The sequence below is a fragment of the Populus euphratica genome, unplaced genomic scaffold (genome assembly GCF_000495115.2).
Source record: "Populus euphratica unplaced genomic scaffold, PopEup_1.0 scaffold10.1, whole genome shotgun sequence".
NCBI classification, from domain to species: domain Eukaryota; kingdom Viridiplantae; phylum Streptophyta; class Magnoliopsida; order Malpighiales; family Salicaceae; genus Populus; species Populus euphratica.
This window is the reverse complement of record NW_011499856.1, coordinates 1,515,150-1,529,865: the sequence shown is the minus strand read 5'-3', so window position 1 is coordinate 1,529,865 and position 14,716 is coordinate 1,515,150. Positions and strand designations below refer to the sequence as shown.

General features: G+C 31.4%; 2 protein-coding genes across 6 annotated transcripts; both read right to left on the bottom strand.

Moving 5' to 3' along the window:
• Positions 1-1,823: 1,823 nt before the first annotated feature.
• On the bottom strand, positions 1,824-8,690 carry LOC105123353 (uncharacterized). 5 transcript variants are annotated; one of them, XM_011022910.1, is made up of 9 exons: positions 8,214-8,690; positions 7,758-8,084; positions 5,233-5,517; positions 4,660-4,785; positions 4,417-4,497; positions 3,894-3,959; positions 3,735-3,806; positions 3,508-3,634; positions 1,824-2,218 (listed from the first exon to the last, which is right to left on the bottom strand). In XM_011022910.1, exons 1-6 carry the CDS (start codon positions 8,563-8,565, stop codon positions 3,931-3,933), a joined length of 1,200 nt encoding a protein of 399 aa, XP_011021212.1. In that variant the 5' UTR covers positions 8,566-8,690; the 3' UTR covers positions 1,824-2,218; positions 3,508-3,634; positions 3,735-3,806; positions 3,894-3,930. The 5 variants fall into 5 exon arrangements, with proteins under 5 accessions (XP_011021212.1, XP_011021207.1, XP_011021208.1 ...); XM_011022905.1 differs by having other exon boundaries at positions 7,758-8,689; XM_011022906.1 differs by having other exon boundaries at positions 3,508-3,574; positions 7,758-8,689.
• Positions 8,691-12,809: 4,119 nt separating this feature from the next.
• On the bottom strand, positions 12,810-14,547 carry LOC105123352 (allene oxide cyclase 3, chloroplastic-like). The gene is made up of 3 exons (XM_011022904.1): positions 13,953-14,547; positions 13,740-13,861; positions 12,810-13,305 (listed from the first exon to the last, which is right to left on the bottom strand). The coding sequence occupies exons 1-3, from the start codon at positions 14,188-14,190 to the stop codon at positions 12,901-12,903; spliced, it is 765 nt and encodes a 254-aa protein (XP_011021206.1). The 5' UTR covers positions 14,191-14,547; the 3' UTR covers positions 12,810-12,900.
• Between the last annotated feature and the right edge of the window lie 169 nt (positions 14,548-14,716).

Sequence of the window (14,716 nt, the reverse complement as noted above, 5' to 3'; positions counted from 1 at the left end):
TTTATTTTTATTTTTTATAGAATTATTAAGCTCTTATGACTTAACTCACAGGTTTTATAGTTTAGCCAAGATTACTTTAGTTCGATCTAATATATTGTAATTTTAATATTTTAAAAAAATACTGTTATTTGATGCATCACCATATCAATATTTAAAAAGATATATTGTTCAATATGTATCAGATTTTTAATTCATTATTGATTTTTATATTAAAAACATGTTAGTAACGCCTTTATATTTTTTAAAGTAATATATAACCCGCAATATAATGATCTAGTCTATATTAAAAATAAAATGTAAAGACCAACATATTTTTATAAGGACTCGATATGGTTATTAGTTTTTTACTATGGTCTGACCCAATAGATCAACTTAGTGACCATTGACCTAGTCCTGGAGCTATGATTTAAATTAATTAGATAAGAGGAGACCATGTCAACCTATAACATAGTCAAAACCTATTTTAACTTTAATTTAAAAAATATTATTTTAGATTGATCAAGATCAATAAATTTCACTTGCTTAGTCCATGTCCCAAATCTTGGATGAATAAGCTAAATTGGATTTGATGACTTTTTTTTTTATCCCTTTGAGGCCATTATTATATATATATATAAACAATTTTTTAGTGAAGAATAATTTGGTGAAGAGCATTTTGAAATCACTTCAATCATTTTATGAGCTTACCTTCAGCTAGGAGACTTGTAACTTGAATGGGATTTCACAAATAATGGTTGTTGTAGATAAACCTCGAGAACAACGTATCATAGCAGAAAGTCTTGAAAGCAACATATGTTACACAAATTCGATTCAGATTTTTTAGCAAAATATTTTATTCATAGACTATTCCCATATATCTATCAACTCCTAACAATCATTAGCTCTTTAAAGCAACAGAGCTCCATGGAAGCAAGTGCACAAGATTAGCTCTCCATGAGAGATGGGTGCGTTACAACATGTTAGGGTTTGATATATAACTAGATAACACTGCAGTGTCCCTGTCAATATTGGGTTGCTGGAGGGCAAAAAAGAGGGGGAGGTGGATAGAAAAGAATGAGAGGGTGTCCATGAGAGTGTCTCTGTGGTTGTCCTGAGCATGTCCATGTGCATGTGAAGCTGCATGCCATGTGGTTGTCATCATCTCCTTGAAAGTGAGTGAAAGGTAAGATGTCCACCGATCGCAGGAGCAGGAGCGGTCCCCTGCTGGGACTCATCATGGCCATTAGTTTTGTCTGATGTGTATGCAAAGTAGGTTTCATGGACAGGGATGGATTGTTGTTTTTGCCAGTAGATTTTGGTCCTCCTCCTGCTTCATTTAATTGCTAAAGAGACAAGTATCTTTTATCTCAAATCTTGTATACGATTTCTGAATTCTGACACCCCTTGCTTCTTATCTCAAAATATTTCTTCTGAGATAATTTATTTTGCCTCGGGTTAGAGGCCCAGAACATGAACAGATTCCGAATCTTGAAATGCAAACATTTCATATCATAGAAGAAAATGCTCTTTCAACACCTGATAAACCAAGAGGAAAAGGAAAATTAGACACGTCTCATGGCATAGGACCCTTGTGTTAAGCCTGCACTCATTTTGATCCTTCAGTCTCAGTATCTTGCAGTTGCTACTGCTCCCCTCAGTATCCTCAAGTCTCCCTGCCATTTAGGCGTGTCTTTCAGGGCTTTTCACCAGTTTGACATTGAGCAAGCAAATACTTTCACTCTAGGGAAGCATACCACTTATGTTTTAATAAATTTCAGTTCTGCAATCAAATTCATCCTGTCACTTAATTTCAGAAAATGATGCCATTTTTTCTTGTGACAGGGTGGACAACGACTTTGAAACTACTGTCATATTTCTCTAGTAAGAAACTGTTCATCCAATGTAAGGTTCATCGGAAAACAACCACAGAATTGAATTCACACTTATAATCAGGGAAAAGGAAAAGCACAAACCGAGCCATATGCCTTTAAAGGCAACCCACCCCATATATATGTTGATACTAAAATTCATAAAAGTAGGTTTCATCATGCAACAGAACAAGAAGCGAAGCAAATCTTCATAACATTCGGTAAACTGTTCATTTGGTCTTCAGCTAACAGAGCAAGACATGAAGTAAACTCCACGGAGGGCAAAACAACTCATGGTAGCTGGCTGTGCAGCAGATGTGGCTTTCAGTTGTTGAATGAAGTCCATCTTCAAGATCCAGGACAAGTTGGTTCTGGTTTCACCATGAAATAAAGAATTCGATGAAATTCAATGAAATAAACCACGAGATGCAAACAAAACAGGAAGCAACACAATGACAAATCTAGCAATAGAGTTGAGAATGGGACAATCCCACTCTACCCTGTAGACCAGCTGAAACAAACTTTGATGAACTCAAAAAAGTGAAGCATTCCATACAATGTCATCCTATGATATACAGTTACCCTGTAGACCACAGCAAGATGCTGAAAAGCAAGCACCTTTGTCGCCTTGGAAAAGGAAAACCCCACAAATGTGTGAGGCTCTGTGATGCTGCCATCAACTCACTCGTCAACCAGGTGTTAAAGTAGGGGTTAACTAGAGGCTCCCTGCACCTTCATCCAGTGAGATTTTCTAATTGTTTCAACTTCAGTTACCTTGGTATGAAAAAGAATTCTCACCACCCAAAGCACTATCTTTTCTGCCACGGGCAAAACTTATGTCAATCAAGTTTAAACAACCCCAGCTATCATAACTGTTGATGTACCACAGCTCTATATGCCCTTCTCTAAGGATGAAGAATGGCACATCTTTGAAAACCCAATACATTCCTTAACAATGAACAGTAGAGAAATTTCAGCTTTTCTTTTCTTTTACTTTTTTTTTTTTTCGGTTGTCTACACATGGGAATTCTCCACCATATTATCCTAAAAAGTAATATGATTAGCTTCCTGATGATTTTTCCTATTCAGAAACCTAAAGCCCCTCATCTACATCATTAGTCTTCCTTAGGAAGACACAGGGAAGACTTCTTTCTGCGGTAATTGCCATATTAAGCATATCCTAGAGCCTGAACATAAAAGACAGACAGGTCCCTTTAATAAACAAAAAAAAACCCAGTGATACTCTCAAAATCTTATAGATTATCAACTTAGCTAGTGGGGAAAAAAGAACAGAAAGAAAGAAGAAAAGGAACCAATTTACAGTTACTATGAAGTACAATGATTAAGAATGTACTTGTCATGCATAACGAATCACTATTAGCCACCGGAATACCCTGTTAAGAAACTATGTGATAAACAGAAAGAAGATCGATACAATTCATTTGTTAGAAGGCATGCACAATCATGACACTCTAAGATACTTCAGAACCAAATGTACAAAAACAATACTATTTGTGATGGTTTCTCAACAAAATTTTGATGAAAGTTCCAGCCTGTGATATTGTGGGTGCTTTTCTTTGATTTTTTTTTTCATTTTTTTTTTTGTCCATAAACTTGGTGTAGATACAATATTGCATGAAAAACATTTGAAGTTACATACCTTCACGAGCTCAGTGTCTTTGAGTTCTTGTGCACCAATATACACATGAAACAACTACAGCTCATGACTACAGCAACACAAGGACAAGAAAAAGCCACGATAATCAGAGAGAACGCATGGCAGTTAACCGATACTCAGGAAATATGATCAATCAGATCTGTGGTAACATTGACTACATTATGAGTTAACTAGAGAACTACTTTCATAAAAATAATAGAAATACTTACTGTTTAATTACAATGATCCAGAAACCACTATAACTGTAACAAATATCTATTGTGATCTGGAGCATAGATTTCCTATAAAACATTCAAGTTAGATGGTTAGAGCAAGGCACAAAGAGAACAAGATTTATGATATAAGAAGAAACACTATCAGATATTCACCACCAAAAGATAGATAACTTCCAAGTGCCAAGCATCTTCAAGGGATTGCATATGAATATATATTTCCTGCTCAAGAAAAAGAAAAACATAAAATTCCATTCCATTATTTGAATTTGAAAAGACAGTGGAACAAAAGTTTAGTTACTTTCCAAAAAACAATTTTTTTCTTGATTGCATTCACTAATGTGGAATTTAAACTTTGGATAAACAGTGTAATGGAAAATAACAATTATACAGAAATCATAAAATCTTGATTAGTGATTCTTTACATTTAAAAAAACTCCCGCCTACCATCAAAGAGAAGATTATACATACTAGACTTTGTTTAAGGCCACCAATTGCATGCCAACAAACGAAATAAACAATAATGATATAAAGTCATTTCTCAAATCTTCCCATTTTTTTAGGGGAGCAAAATATATAACTTAAAAGTGCAAGTTCATAGTATCTTCTTTTTCATTTTATGTTCCACTAGTGTGTTACTTAGGCAAAACAACTTAGACTGAAGAAAGGAAAAGGTTACCTTGTCCAAGAATCAAAATACCATTTGCACCCAAAGGTATAAGATCTTGTATCTTTTCAGCAGAAAAAATTGCTTGAATAACTAGCAGATAAATAATACAAAAATAGTTTAGATAACTTCAGCATCAACATTTGAGAACAGCTGCCAGAGCTTTCATTAACCCAAGGTGAGTTTAATAAAAAGACAAGGCATATAAAGTAATAACTTGAAAAACCACGCCAATATAAAGGGGATTAAAGAAACCTGTGATCTGAATTAACTTTTCCTGGGTCTCATCTTCATTGTTTGAATCGACAGCAGCACCCATGTCAGATAGAGTAATCGTGTGCACAGAATGAAGCCCATCTGATACCCAAAATGTTTGCATTTCTGCAAAGCAATGGCAAGTTCACTCAGTTGAAGAATCTATATATATTAACCAATACCAAGAGATCATTTCCCTTTTTTTTTCTTTTTTTTTTCATGAAACAGATTCCAAAGGGCATTATATTACCAAAATAAATAGGCAAAATCAAATTTTATTTTCCTCCTCGAAATGCCATCTGTTTACCACACGCATTATGATGTTTCGTTTCCATTTTATTTTACGAAGTATGACACCTAACCACCGAGACACAAGTTAGATCCCTTATCACACATGAATTTCCAGTCCCGATAATTATCGGTTCAACGTGTAATAAATCATCCTTGGATCAAGTTTTTGTAAGAACCCACAAACACTTTGATCACAGAACCATTATCACAGAATCATTGCTGGACATGCAAGAAACATCAAAATTTAGAAGAGAGGGAGGGAGCGTATTTAGAATAGTATACTCAAGGAAATGTCTGGAAGAACAGCCAGCTTCTGCACTTTCATACTATGAGGCAACCGCCTGATGTGAGCCACGAAATTTGATCCAATAACAGGTGCAGACAGGCACAAGATATGTAAATCTCCCATAGAGTCCAAAATCACAAATTTTTTGTGAGACAATGCCTGAATGGAAACAGCCTTTGATGTTGTAGGTTTCAAGACCTCAACCTCCTCCCTCTTAAATGCCACAAAACATGCAACCCCTTCACCAGAGTCTTGTCTGCACCTTACAGATCTCAGCTTAACTGTGAGTTAAAATGCAAATTAATGTCATGAGCCAACAACACAAACATTTTTAGAAACCAAATATATATATATTTCTAAACAACTTCCAGTTCTATGTATAAATAGCTAACTTAGATTCTGCAAGCATCACAATTACTCTTCTAAAAGCTATCAAACACTGGAGAAAAGGTTCAGCAACCATTACTTGCCAAGGACAAAAACAGGAGAGAACCCCTAATCAAATATGTCTTTCTAATAACAGTGATTTACCATTTAGAGGCATCCTTATGAATCTAACCACAGGACAGCACCTCACTTAATATGAGTTCATCCATTTCATGGTCTACAGAAATTCCTAAAAACAATCTGTCAGAGCAAATTGCAAATGTATAGATAAAGAATACCATAATGATAGGATAAATATGTTACAAGGTAAGAAGACACCAACCCCCAAAGAGAACTCATTCACCAAGGTGATTCAATAAAGCCATGAATACAATTGAATGTTAAAGTTCAACCAAAACAAAAAATGGAGCGTGGCTGCTGTTTACGTTAACAAGATTTTTAGTATTACTTAGGTGTTCTGTTATAAATTTTTAGCATTTATAAGGAACTTTATTGTCTAGGCCATTCTTACCACCTATCCAACACAAACAAAAAACAGCTCGTGGATAATGAGCTTTTACTATTAATTAAGAATTCTGTTATGAATTTTTGCATTAATTAGGTTTTTTTTTTTTGTCTAGGATGTTCTTATTCCTATTTTGTTTTAGAACTATTAGATATTTTGTTCATGCTTATAAGAGCACGCATAGTATGTTTTCGAAAGGCTTTTGACAATCGACATTTAAAATCTGAATATCAACTCCCACTGCTCTCCCCCAACATTATCCTATATTTGTCTCCTTTCTATTCTTCAACACCTCTTTGTCTATTCTCTCCCTCATCTCCTTCTCCATTCTACATCAACAGAAAAACTGACAAGTTCAAACAAAAATATTAAAAATAGCAGCCTAAGCAGAGAATTGAATCATTCACCCATCTATTATTGATTTGCTTTCTCCTCTAAATAATTTTACTCCTACAAAATCCTAGCACTGACATATGCCTTGCAATTTTCTTTTTCTTTTCAGCAACGTATTAGAAGTGAAGCAACATCAAGAAGCGGGTGACATTCTAAAGAGAGAAAATCCTTGTTCTCTCAAGAAAGCCAATCTAAGGGTGCCATTGACTATCTCATGTTGCTTCTGAAATCCACAATGTGTCCGGCTTATACAAGCTAAATTTGCTGATTTCCTTTCCAATTAACTAAGATCAACATGCTGACTGCCCTCCAATTAGAATACCCAGGCTAAAATGAAATTAAAAGCAATCATGACTTCATGAAAAAAAAAAAAAAAACTTATTTGTTTGAATAAGTGATCCTGAAGAGAGGCTCTTCTTGGTGACCTAAACATAGCAAAAGGTATGTGATTTTCAATGCTGATGAAATCTACAAAAGACAAGGTTAATAAACATGATGGGAAAACATAAAAGAAGACAGGAATTTTAATCCATAGCTTATTGAGACAACTGATTCATCAAGCATTCAAATTAGCTGCACGGGTGCAATCTTAATTCTGTCAAACCAAGAAATCTCACGTTCAAGATACTCAAGCCTCAATTCCTTTTATTCTCTGGAACTACAAATTTCATTCCTATTCAGCTAGAGCCTCTTCCCCAGAAAATTTCATTTCTCATTAAAAATAGAAGAAAGGCCATTAATAAACAGTCAAATGGCGCTTTGCCTTGGAAATTATGTTTGGATTTGAAATTGTACATCCTTTAAACCTACAACACAATATGATCGATTCTGTTGGAAATTTTGCACCCATATCGAAACAACAGTCGATGAATCCATTATCACATCATACATGTCATATTCACGAAGCATTGAATCCTAAATTAATAGAACATTCCCAATTGAGAAGAAAGAAAATCCTTGCAGGTCAATAGACCACCTTCATGAACACATATACGGTCCAAGTTAAACAGAATTAACTTTTCTCCAACTTCAATGGAGATCTTCTAAAGTAAAAGGGACAGCACCGCATAATTTGAATTGCAGAACTCTCAACTACTAATTTCTCTATGTCACAAAGCTGAATAGTCACATTTATTTACCCTAACTCAATGCTAACTAGCAAAAACAATAACTTTTTCAATACAAAATGAACAATAAGAAGAGCTCAATAGTAACACACTGCACTTGCACACTTACCAGAAACATATTGCTTATCAATATTCATATCCAGTACACCATTGCAACCATTCCCAGAGCTTGAACCGTGAAAATAGTCATCCCCAACAACCCCATTTGGCAATTTCAACCCTTTACCATCCGACTTTCCATTTGAACTAATATCCTTGACATTCTTAACCTTCCCTTTCACCAAGTGCCTCAAATTAAAAACCCTGACCCCATTATCCTCCCCTAAAATCAAGACTCCAGAAGAAACGCTAATTGACCAAACAGGCACGCTACACTCAATAAGAACACATCTCATTAATTTCACCATCTCACCATCACCATCATCAATAAGTTTCACTGCAAAGACCCAGACTTTCTTGTTTGAAACTGAATGCAACACAAAAAAATTAACAGAACCAACAATCTTTATAGAAACCCCATGATTTATATCTAATAAAACACCAAGTTTCGAATCAAAAGCAATACCCTTTTGGTTGCAAACAACTTGGGGCTTACAGAAGATGTTGTCTTTTTGTAAGAGATAGAACCTTAAGAGAATCTGGGACCCACCCTTATATGGGCTAGCAACAAGAAAAAGGACTTTAGGGATAGGGTCTCGGTGGATGAGAAGGAAAGAAGAGGAAGAGGAAGGAGAGGGAACTAGAGTTTGGGGTTTTGGTGGGAGAGGAGGGGAAGGAAAAGAGAGACAAGGAAAGAGGGAAACAGAGGAATCAGTGTGCATTAAGGCTAAAGAAAGAGAGTTTGGTTCAAAGAGAATGGATTTTGTTGGCGGAAGAGAAGGAGGGAGAGACAGTTTTGAGGATTGTACAAGTACCATGAGGAGAAAAAACCTTTGAACTTCTTGTTAGGACATTTGGAGAAATTGTTTTGGCTTTCTGGGATACCTATGTTTTTGGTTTTGTAAATGGGGTAATTACTGAGTATGTTGATGGGAGATCCAAAGATTAATTAATTGAATATTTAATTGATAATGTAGACTGTAGAGGAAAAGGACAAGAAGGATTGCAAAGCTATCTATAATTTTATTTAGTTAAGACCATAATATGAAATTTGTGATTAAGTAATCGATTAACAATTATATAACAATATTTTTCTCTGGTTGTCGGATCCAAAAAAATCAAGGTTCATGATAGCCTTTTCTAGAGATGTTTATGACTCCAAATAAATAAGATTATGTGGTTTTTATAAAATATTTTACTGAAAGATTGTCCAAATAAAATACATTATAATTAATATTTAATTTTAATTTATTTATTAAATAATATATGTAGCTTATGAAGTTTTATAAAATACTTTATAAATCCATTTATAATAATATTATTACTTCTCGTATAAAATATTTCTATAAAAATTTTACATTTATAAAATATTTACACATCTAAATTGAAAAGGAATAACTAAATATATAATAATTTAGATAATTGATTAATGATTTTAATTTGGATATATTGATTTTCATATTTAGTCTCTTAAATTAGTCAAATAAGGAAACTACTAGATATATAATAATCCACCCAACATTTCTTATTTTATCTCATTCATACCAAATAAAAAAATAACTAAATATATAATAATTTAATTAATTTTATAATTTATAAAATTAATATATACAAGTTATTCGAATCATATATATATATATATAATTTATCTATCATTTATAATCTTATTTAATTCATGCCTATATATATAATTTATCTATCATTTATAATTTTATTTAATTCTAAATAAGGGGATAAATGGATATATAATAATTTATACATCAACTTATCTAATAGATATATAATAATTTATCCACATCACCTTATCTAGCAGATATATAATAATTTATCCATCATTTCTCGTCTTATCTAACTTATCCCTTTCTTATCCACCATCCATCTAGACAAACATATTATATAAAACTTATAATTTGTGAAAGTAATTAAAAATAATTATATGGCAAAGACATGTTACATCTCTCCAGACCCTTTTCTAGTTTTCTTTCATGTGTTAATTAATTATTTAAACGCACATCTCAGCTAGTCAAATATTTTTTTTCAATGAAAAAATAAATAAATAGGTAAAATTTTCAAATATGTTTTTTACAAAAATATAAAAAAATCTTAAATATAAATTAAAAATTCTATTCATGCATTTAATTAATAAAATTGATAAATATATATATGCCAATAAATCTATAAAAAAAAATATTAGCGTGTTTATTCAGCTCATTTTATTAGAGGTCAAATAAAAAAAATTAATACAAAAAAATTAATATGTAGATGTTATTAACATGTTTTTTGATATTAAATAAAAATTATAATTGTGAATAAAAATTAAATATCTATATATAATAAAATACAATGAAAATTATATATATTAATAAAAACATGTAAGGTATCAAACTAGTTTTTTAACATAGCAAAACATAGAACAATATTGCAGTTGCTATAATAAAACATTATTTTTTTAGTTTTTATATAATATTATTTTCAAAAAAAATTACAAAGAAAAATACAAAACAAATTATAAAATAAAAATTATAATAGGTTAAATATAGAGTGATAAATATTCTAAATGTAAAGAAAAAATAATATTTTTTTAAAAAAATATACATAAAAAAATGAAAAACTAAAAAGCAATTACAAAAAATAAAGACAAAAGAAAAAATAGTAATAAATAGAATAAGTATAAAATGATTATAATTATATTATTTTTACAATAATCTTTTTTAATATATATATATACTACTCGTTACAGTTAAAAAAAAACAAGAAAAAATTATGATTGTATTATTTCTACAGTAAAATACCATGGTACATATGTATATAATGTCAGTAGGAGTGTCAAAACAAAATATTCCTATCGGCCTCTTAATTCTCATTTTCACTGCCACATTTATGCTCCACCATCAACAAAAATATCACCTTCAACCAACCATCATCATATTAACATTATTATTATCAATACACTAAAATATGCAGATAAATTACAATAAATAGTAATTTTTTATATATATTTTAATGTGACATCTATGAAAAGAAATCTTTTTGTATTTTTTTCATCTTAGATTGTTTTTTAATTTAAATTTTTAAAATTAAGTTTAATTTTTATTTGATTATCTTATTTTTATAACATAAATTGCAGATTTGATAAATTAACCTACATGACTTTGTTTTTTTTCTTATTTAACTTTTTTCCCTATTCTATTATTTAATATTAGGTAAATATAGAATTAGATTTCATAATTTATTTTATTTATTTTTATTAAATTACTCTAGTCTCATAATTTTTCATAATTTATTTTATTTATTTTTATTAGATTATTCTAGTCTCATAATTAAAAAAAAAAAATAGTGCTTAATGCATTACCTTGGTTGACTTGAATTTGTTTTAATGTTTTTTAATTGAAAATTTTTTAATTTTAATAGTAAATACTAGATTGGTTGGAATTAAACTTCATAATATGTTTTGATTTTTTTCATAAAAATATCTTGATCATGTGATCCAGATCGCGAGTTTTAGTATTTTAACCTCGGATAAATCAAGTATTTTGAATATTTTTTTATTTTTTCTCTAAGAGATTATCTTAGTCTTATATCCTTTAACATTAAATTTCTTTTTACAGGGTTGCCTTTATCTCAGGCTCTAAGTTATAGATTTGATGTGTTAATATAATTGATTCAGTTTTTTTTTAATTGATTTTTTTAATATCATCATTTAATATTTTATTTAATTGAGAATTAGTCTTTATGCTTTATTTTAATTGATTTTTATGGTGTTATCTTAGTCTCATAAATCGAAAATAGTGCTCAACAAGTTAACTCATATCTTCTTGGCTTATTTTTTGTGTCTTTTTAATTAATTTTTTTACAAATTTCATTGTTTAATATTGGATTTGACATAACTGATTGAGAATTGAGTTTTATAATTTATTTTGATTTATTTTTTATGAGGTTTTCCCATTACCACAACTAGAGTTATGAATGTGGTAAGTTAAATCAGGTTGTTTTTATTTTTATTTTCTTTTTATAAAATTATATCAGTCTCTTAACTCGAGTTATGAGTTTGACGTATTGTTTTAGATCATTTTTTTATGATTTTTCTTAAATTGATATCTTCTTTCAATCTAATCATTTAATATTGGACTAATCGAGAAATGAACATTGTAATTTATTTTAATTTTCTTTTCATAAGTTATCTCGGTTTTATGACTCAAGTTATGAATTTGACAGGTTAATTCAGATTATTTTTTTAATTGATTTTTTTTTCAGGTTCATCATTTAACAACGAGTTGATTAAAGATTAATTTATATAATTTATTTTAATTTATTTTTTACAGAATTATCACAATCTCATAATTTAAGTTAAGGATTTAATATGTTAACTTAGATTCACCTAAGTCAAGCCAATATATTGTTATTTTAATATTGAAAAAAAAATATCATCTTTAAAAAAAATATCAAACTATATTTTTATTAGACACTTGGTTTGCTTTTTGATCTATAAAATCAATCAAGTCATTTTAAGTCAACGCTCACATGATTTTAAAAAATTTCCACTAAAAAAAATTAGCAATATCTAAATATTTTTTTTGTGATAAAAAAAATTGAATTGACCTGTCGCATAGTAATTAAGTCTTTCAAATTGTTTTTTTTTCTTAATTATATTTTTTTATATTGAATTGATATAACTTGTTTTTTTTTATTATGTTGCCCAGGTATATAATTAAATCACTGATTTAACATGCTAATCTGGTTGGCTTGTGTATTCATCTTGCTTTTAATGGAGTTGTTCTAATATTGAGAATTTTTTTTTATTATATTTTTTTTGTTGAAGTACTTTTTTATTTTATGTTATCAAAATTATTCGATATCTAGTCATGTTAATAATCCAAATCTCAATTTTTTTTTAAGAACATTTATATTTTTTTAACATCTTTTTTTCAAATAAAAAAAAAACCTAAATCAGTTCTCATATCATGGAACACCTGCCATAGTTTAAACTATGCTATCTAACCCCAAACAAAAAATAAATTAAGATCAAAGCAACGAAAAGAAAATGACAAGAAAAAGAAATTAAGAAGCAACAAACACTGGTTAATATTTATTTATTACCCTACAAATATTCCATTGCGAAAACGATTAATGATTAAACGACTTTACACGCGTAATTAATCACTATAATTAGCAATGGTAGCATGTGGCTCAGCAGCCTTAGCCGCAGGGGTCGGCTCAACAGCAGGGGTCGGCTCAACAGGCTTCCCAACCAGCTCCTCAGGCAAATCGTTCTTAAGGCCCTTCAAATAAAATGTGTAAAACAGCTTGAAAGGGAACACAAGCTGCCGCAGCTTAACCTGACCATACGCCCCTTCAAAAATACCTGACCCACCGGTCACAGCGAGATAAGTGTCCTCGTAGGTCAAATAAGCTCCCTGCACCGAAAGGTGACCGTAGTCACCAAAGTAGAAGCTGTAGACTGCCTCATACCGGTCACCTTGCTTTTCCGTTTTGTGTTGGATCAGAATGCATAATCCTGCTGTTATTCCTATGCGTTTCTGTAGGTCTCCGGTGTAAAGCTGTAATAACGTGAAACATCAAATCATCACCGTCAACAATGCTACTGCAACCACCTTATGGCTTTTGTTTTCCATCAAAAACCATTATTATAAAAATTGGTTTTGCCCGTGCAGGTTGCTCCAAGACTTGCTCAACCCGATTTCTCAGCTAACTGGACTGACGGACATGCTTTCATTATTGTGAAAATAAAATAATTGAATCAAGAAAGGTGCAGCAAAAGTTGACAGATTTTCCAGGAAAGTGTAGCAATTTACAGGAATAATTTCTTTGGGATATAAAACAGTAGCAAAAGTTGACAAAGATTTTCCAGGAAAGTGTAGCAATTTACAGGAATAATTTCTTTGGGATATAAAACAGTGAGAACGTATCAAATAATGTTAGATTTTCGTGGAGAAAAAACAAAAACAAAACTGAGGTCATGGCGAGGACTCACTTTGTTGCTAAAAGGCACAAGATCACCAAGAGTATTGACAGGCCTGTAGCTCAAACGAAGATAAGCAGGGCTTCCACGGTCTCTCTCATTGATCTCGTAAACGTTCAGTTCTTGAACTTTGGCTGTAACAAGAGCACGAAATCCCATAAAGGTGTCACTAAATAATCATTTTTATGTATAAAAACAAACAGAGAAATATGAAAGATCACTTACTGGCCGGTCTTGAATCCTCAGTTGAGGCAGTTTGGCTTTTGCAAGAGAAAGATCTCTTAATCCCTGAGAAGTTGCCAAAGCTTGAAGATTTTGCGAGGAGTATTGGGTTTTGAGTCAGCTTGAAAGGAAACAGTGATGGTATGGCAGGCACAACACCATTAATGTTTGATCTCGGTGCGGCTGCTTTCACGGAAGTAGCAGAAGAGAAGGTTCTCAAAGCAGAGATTGAGTAAGCCATTGATCTCGATTCTTGGTTATTGTGAGGTTAAGGGTTATCTTTCTTGGTGTTTGTTTGGAGGCAGAGAAAGTGAGGGAATTTGAGTGAGAAAAGCGGGGAGGGGTTAGTTTATATAGGAGAGCAAGTGAACGCATGCATATGAGCATGTGGGCAATTTGAGTCGTCAACTTCTATGCAGAAACAAGAGATCTTCATATTGAAAACGTGATTTGGTGTTGGTGGGAGAAGTTCTGAACTGGAAATATCCAACAGATTTGAGAAACTTACAAATCTTTCTGGTAGGAATTAATTTTCCCTCCTGCATCTGCTTCCCATAAGTGTCAGCCATTCATGAATTGAACAGCACAGCATTTCAATTTTAATCTTTGATACATTTAATTACGTTGTACAAAATCAGTTTTCGTAAATTTTTATACGTAAAACTAAATAAATATATATTTATAAATTTTCTTTTTTCTTTTTAAGAAACTCTCCTCCTTCCCATAAGTGTCAGCCATTCATAAACAGCATAATGATTTAAACCTTT